Source organism: Palaemon carinicauda, chromosome 7 (genome assembly GCF_036898095.1).
Source record: "Palaemon carinicauda isolate YSFRI2023 chromosome 7, ASM3689809v2, whole genome shotgun sequence".
NCBI classification, from domain to species: domain Eukaryota; kingdom Metazoa; phylum Arthropoda; class Malacostraca; order Decapoda; family Palaemonidae; genus Palaemon; species Palaemon carinicauda.
Genome location: NC_090731.1, coordinates 160444427 through 160451926, shown reverse-complemented (window position 1 = coordinate 160451926; position 7500 = coordinate 160444427). Strand labels below are relative to the sequence as shown.

General features: G+C 34.5%; 1 protein-coding gene across 1 annotated transcript in view; it reads left to right on the top strand.

The window, feature by feature from the left end:
• The window catches only part of LOC137644627 (protein unc-13 homolog B-like), a 124668-nt gene that overhangs the window by 110038 nt on the left and 7130 nt on the right, over positions 1 to 7500 (top strand). Inside the window, exon 10 of the mRNA XM_068377580.1 lies at positions 4975 to 5116. Within this exon, the coding sequence (XP_068233681.1) occupies positions 4975 to 5116 (142 nt within the window). The remainder of the gene's footprint in view (positions 1 to 4974; positions 5117 to 7500) is intronic.

Sequence of the window (7500 nt, the reverse complement as noted above, 5' to 3'; positions counted from 1 at the left end):
TGTAAAATCACTCCTTAACGTCAATATATCCGGTTTTTTTCAAACGGGAATTGCCTGGCAACATTTATTCCAGGATTTTTCCCGTTTTGTGGAATAACTAGATCCTCAAATTAAAATATATTTAGGATAGTCACAGTCTCAAATTATTAAAATGGACTGAAACCAATTTTCAAAGATTTCCAACAAGGGCACTCATATGTCCACTTAGAAGAGGTCCTTCAAACAGAGCAGATGACAAAAGGACATGCTATAAACACCTTAGCTGGTTTGATGAACTGTGGGTCTTGCTTCGGGTAATATTCCCCTCCCCCCCACACCCCCAGCCCACAGTTGGGGCACCATTTGGACGGGATTTTTGCCCCCCACCATTACTGATTTTGACATGAAGTTAACCTGCTTAAGAAAAAAAAAATCATAGCTGAAGGATATCGAAATCAATTTTTAATTTTTCTCATACATCAAATTTTTTTGGTGAGGGAGAATTTTGTTTTTTTAACTGATGGAATTTTTGCAATTTAATTTTTCAATTTTATCAAAAAGAAAAAGAAATTTTTGGGATTTTTTTGATAAATCGATTCAGCATTTGGGGCACTTTTCACATTAATAAAAAAAAAGCTTATTCGATAACAGTCGATTAATTCTAATAATTCTAATTCTAATTCTCGAGCTTTTAATATTTAATTTATTGATTGGCTTGCTGGTTGAGCTTGGGAGTTTTAAGAAGCATGGCAGCATGTTAACTTCATGAATATAAAGTGATGAAAGATATGAAAGAACCGGTCTAGAGAATAGATAACAGTCAAATCTCACCAGGCTTATATATATATATATATATATATATATATATATATATATATATATATATATATATATATATATATATATATATATAGTGTATAATATATACAATATTTATACAACCATATATATTGTATAATATAAATCGTTGTATATATATATGTGTGTGATTATATATACATATATGTATGTATGTATTTATATAATTGTGTATATATATATATATATATATATATATATATATATATATATATATACACATATAGCTACGTATATATTAGCATATGTGCTGTGATTTGAACTCACTTTTTTAAGCTGAAATAGCAATGGGATTTTGAAAACTCAACGAATACAGTATTGTATAAAATGTTATAGCCATTTTTAAAAATACCAAGAAAATGGGGACTAGAGATTTGAAAAGTCGCAATATTATCGAAACGAAACTAAATAAATTGAATATTTTCGATCACTTCCAGTTCGTTAACGCATAAACACGGTCACTTCCCCTGAAGCACATTTAGAATATTAGAATATGGAATTTTAGTCGTAGTCATTAAAGATATTGTGTAAATAACACTAATTAGAATCATATTTAGTACCGTTTGGTATAAATTATAGTACAGTAAGTAGTAACAGAATTTGTAAATAATAATGTAAACATTACAGACAGTGCTGCTCTCTAGTGTCAGGTAGCAAAAGCTTTTTTTAACTTGAGAGTTGGGTTGAGGGAGAAAAAACCATTAGTTTTACTGCACACAATAGATCATTACTAACTATACTAGAGTACAGTACACTGATACAGTATCTAGAAAAGTAAAAAAGAAGTTGAGACGAGTATAAACCATGCTTGCTAGACACTTCTAGATTGTTAATTACTGTAAAAAGATCATGTTTACACACATTGCTATGACCATACAAAAGGTAGATCAGAGTAGGTCTCAGCGCCTCTGTTGATCTAAGTAGGATATCTATTATCTAGAACCGGATATATTCTAGGTCCGCGTTCGAAAAAGCACGCATCACTCCACGAGCTAGGGGGGGAGAACATGCATCCGGACCCCCCCAAAATAGAAGTGGGCGGGGGGAGGCATTTTTAGGACCATTCTGGCATGAATATGTTATGATTTAGTAGTGGTCGTCCCGACCTGCACAGTCTCATGCCCAAGAACGGTCCTCAAAATGGCTCGCCGCGATCCGGATACCATGGGCGGAGACCGTGATCCGGATACCATGGACCGGATACCATGGGCCGGAGACCGTGATCCGGATACCATGGGCCGGAGACCGCGATCCGGATACCATGGGCCGGAGACCGCGATCCGGATACCATGGGCCGGAGACCGCGATCCGGATACCATGGGCCGGAGACCGCGATCCGGATACCATGGGCCGGAGACCGCGATCCGGATACCATGGGCCGGAGACCGCGATCCGGATACCATGGGGCGGAGACCGTAATCCGGATTGCCATGGGCCGGAGACCGTAATCCGGATGCCATGGGGCCGGGAGACCGCGATCTGGATACCATGGGCCGGAGACCGTGACCCGGAGACCATGGGCCGGAGACCGCGATCCGGATACCATGGGCGGAGACCGTGATCCGGATACCATGGGCTGGAGTTGTAAGCCTTTTCGCACATGGCCATTCTCTTATTATGCATGAATTATTGATTTCTCTCTATCTCTCTCTCTCCCTCTCTTATTCTCTGATATTTTTCGACCACCATAATTTCCTGTCTGATGAAGTGCACAAGTTTGAAAACAAACAGTCTTTGGGGTTTGAAGGAACCTTCATAGCCAACCTCTCCACCGATGCTGCTATTAATGGATTTCCCTTTAACCAGACCCTGTTTAGTAATAAATGTTCAATGAATAACATTTTTTCATTGATCAGGAACGTTTTTCAGTTAAGTTAAAGATATTCTTTCTGGTTATCAGTAAGTTAATGAACATGAAACATTATTACCAAACTGTTTAAAATCTTTTTGCAAATATTTTAGTATCAACAGGCGAATGTTGATGTATTACTATCCCTTTATGTAAAATTTCTGTAAAGCATCTGACAATTTTGTTTTAATATTGTTATAGAAAGTCAATTTTTGGTTTTCCTTCCCGTTTTGTAATAACATAAGTCATTGAGCTAAAACATATCACGATCAAATATAAAAAGCGAATATTAAGCTTGAAAGTACCATAGTGCCACTTGTATAAGGACACACTCCAATAATGAAAATAACATCAATAGTTCTCACTTATGGGCTACCAACGCAATAGCCAGTGACCCCCTTATTTCAAGGCTGAGGTCAATCTAAAACGAACGAACATCAATATCGTACACGCTCGGTGAGGCTATAACTCAACGCCAAATGGCCTACTCGGACCCAGCGCCTGGGTGTTGGATAGAGGGAAATGCAAAAAAAAAGCAGGATTTTTTCTGAGGCTCACCACCAGAGTTGTGCACAAACCCAGTGAGGTTGATTTCCTCCAGTGACTCACTCACCTTCCTTCCTTTTTCCACTGAATTAACCACTTTGCTTCCTTTTATATATCCTGATTTTATCCTGATTAACCTCTTCTGGCTATTATGAAATTTTTGATTCAGGATAATATATAAACCCTTTAATATCCCAGCTAATTGCTATATCTGATTTTATACTTTGATGATATTTGACTTTATTTTTTGGATGAGTTATTGATTTGATTTCTGGCTATATTGTATAAGAAAATTGTAGGTATTAGATTCTCTCTCTCTCTCTCTCTCTCTCTCTCTCTCTCTCTCTCTCTCTCTCTCTCTCTCTCTCTCTCTCTCTCATCTCTCTCTCTCTCTCTCCTCTCTCTCTCTCTCTTAACAAATTCACTATTTTTTACAAGGTAAGAAAGTAAGATTCATTTTGTTTTAAGCTTATTAAAAGTCCAATTTGAAAACAATTAGCCAACTATATATCTCCCCCCCCCTTCCACTTAACTGATTATCTGGCCAAACCCCCCCCCCCCCACCCTCCTACCACATACCCAACTTCCTTCTTTCCATGCCCTAACGACATACCCAGTTACATATTCTTACAAGAATATTCCCCAAAGAAGATTACAGCTTATTTTCACTCGTACACTTGCATTCGGCTTCTTGGTCCTGAATATACAATTAGTTTATTCTACAGTTAGTTTATTCTACAAATAGTTTATTCTTCTTTATTCTGTAATTAAAAGGGAACAAAAGACATCCAGTAGAAAGTAATCCAATTCTGAATTTCTAAATTTTTTAAAATTTCTAAATTTACGAAACTTAGCCCTTCCAAATTTAGTCTTGTAAATAGTATACGCCAAGTACGACAAATTGCCATTAGTCAGTTTGTAGTTTTTTTTTACCTTTTGTCTCTAAACTGTTGGCGTTTCGCTTGTCTTGCGAGCGATAACCGATGGTTTGCCATATATATAGGCTATATATATATATATATATACACATACATATATATATATATATATATATATATTACATATATGTGTATATAAATATGTATATATACAGTATATATATATATATAATATATATATATATATTATATATATATATATATATATATATATATATATTATCACATAAACATTTAGATTTACTGATATATATTTTCATGGTATTTTCTAATAAGTGTATTCCCCGACCAATATGTGAAAATCTATATCTCTACATCTATATATGAGAATCTATATATCTATATCTATATATTTTATATCTTTGTATACATCATAATTTCATCTCTTTACCCCCAAACACCTCTACTGAAGGTATACTGTATGTTATTAGAAACACCAAATGCAGGGCCAAACAAGGACATTGAATCCTCTCTAGATTTTACAATTAGGACTGACCTTCTTTAATAATCCCTCTTTACAGTCCAGTTACAACATCTTCAGAAGACAAGAGTCAAAGATATTATCCTTTTTTTTATCCATACATTTAAACCTTTTTACTCATGGAAAATAGTATTTGCAAAGTAACGTCTTATAAGAAATATATTTCCAAATAGTTTTCTTTCAAGATTATTCTAGAGATAGCAATTAAAGACATATTTTCAATACTTTTCTTTTCTTATATCTGTCTTTCGTCTTCTACTGAGCCAGCGCACCAACTGAGTGGTATACCATTTTCATGACTCCAAACTGCCTCCCTCTTCCAGTCATTTGCGCCCAAGGTCTAATCGCCAAGGATAAAAGTGGCACTTCTGACCCTTACGTCACCGTCCAGGTTGGGAAAGTTAAGAAACGAACACACACCGTCCCGCAGGAACTCAATCCAGTGTGGAATGAAAAGTTCTACTTGTAAGTTCCTCTTTCATTAGTTTGGTTTTTATTTATTAAGATTTTGATATCCATTTATGATTTGATGGACTTTTTTGTGTTATTATATGTTAATTACCGACAGCTTGTTGGTGTAGTGATTCTAGTAATGGTTTTAATATAAAAGAGTAAGGTAATGTCAGTTTGATTTTAGGTGACTGGTGACCTTAATACTATTATTATTATTATTATTATTATTATTATTATTATTATTATTATTATTATTATGCTTTAAGGAATTGAATCATTTCAATACTAATTTGGTTTTAGGTAACAAATTTTGAGTAACTAATCGCTTTACTATTAATTTTTGTATGTGACTGATCACCTCAATATCAATTTATTAATTGGATTTAAATTCTTTGTTTTGTATATAAAAATCATTTCATATCTTAGAAATATTTCAGAACTCAATTCAAGTATACAAAGAAAAGAAGCTATGTTTTTTATATTGTTTTCAAAATTTGCAATGCAAGATGTAGTTTGAATATCTATTGTAAATTAGCAATTATGAAAAAAGTATTTATTTGGTTATTACTGATACTTTTCAGAAGATGATATTGAGGTTGGTTTATCAGTTATACGTAATATCTGTTATTATTACCTTACGACTATATGAATTATTTATAAAGATATTGGTAACTATCATCAATATCAAAAGGCGTAAGGGATTATTAAAGACGTTATTTATGCATTTAGAAATATTCATAAGACCTACATAATTTATGTGTTTAGAAATATTAAGACGTTATTTGTGTATCTATAAATATTCATATATCTACATAACTTATCTAGAAATATTCATAACATCCACATAACTTATTAGTAATTGAAGGCTAATTTTCAAAGAAATATTATGGTGATATTGATATTGATTTAGATATTCTATTGTCCAGACCTGCATATATGGAGATTTCCTTTGGAATAACTAAAACTTAATAAATATTTAGAAATAAATTTCCCCTTTTGATATTACTGAAGTATCAACCCCACATTTTAGCCTTCTTCACTTCAGCTCCGCCTTCCTTTTTCCTGGATTGCTGTCCAACATTTCCTTGCAAGGGTAACTAAAGGATTTTTTCCTTCCAGTTGCACCTTTCTCTGAATGATCTCCCCGGTCCTAGCGCCAGCTTTTATGGCCTAGATCTCATAAATCTCCTTTTCTTAGCCAATTATTATCAATCATCTCTTTTTTAATTGTTATTTATTGACTGGAATTGGAAATATTCTAAAATCAGTTTTTTTCCCAAAAGTAGTCTATGAAACAAGTGTCTCTTACGTCTAATATTTTAGAGGATTGGAAACTCTTTTACTATCCTTAGTCAAGCTTTGGAATCTTATCCCCTCCTCTATATTCCCGAGCTTTAAGACTTTACGTTTATTAAAGAATTCTCCTTCATAACCTCCAGATTAAAACCTCGTCTTTTTGTCACCTTTCTTTCACTCATTCCATTTTCAGATGGAAAAGGAAAAAATGATTATCATGAATACATTTGATAGTGCTTCTTCCCACATTCAACTTTGCACTCTGTGTTACACATTTTGCCATTCCTCATTTCTTGCACTCGCGGTAGGTCAAAGCTACTCCTAATTAAATCCATTATCATAAAAGAGACTAATCTGCGAGCTCCGGGTCAGCTAGGTCATCGTCAGCGAGGTCATCTAGGCTCTTTAGGACCTGTCATCTTTATTTCTCGTTTTTCATCCTCCAGAATTTCCCAGTCGAAAGTTTGGAAAATTGGAGCAATAGTTAAAACTAATTATATTTTCCACCTCTCTCTCTCTCTCTCTCTCTCTCTCTCTCTCTCTCTCTCTCTCTCTCTCTCTCTCTGTCTGTTATTAGGCATCCTTTTTTTTCTTTTTCTCTTTCTGTGCAATGTCAAGGAGCTTCTCCCATCTCGTCATTTCCTGTGTCATTGCCTTGAATGCTGAATGCCTGTCGGCTAAAGGCTTCTCTCTCTCTCTCTCTCTCTCTCTCTCTCTCTCTCTCTCTCTCTCTCTCTCTCTCTCTCTCTCTGGGTCTTTTATTAGACAGCCCTTATTCTGGTACAGAAAGGCGGAAGCCTTTCCTTTTCCTTTTTGCCCTTTGGGACCGACACCTTATACTCACCCTTGTTTATCTTGGGTAGCATTCAAGACCATACCTTCCCTTTCAAGGGAGTCTCTCTCTCTCTCTCTCTCTCTCTCTCTCTCTCTCTCTCTCTCTCTCTCTCTCTCTCATATATATATATATATATATATATATATACTTGTATATGTATATATATATGTATATATGTGTGTGTATATATATATATATATATATATATATATATATATATATATATATATATTGCTACAATATATATCTTTACTGCGTTTATTAC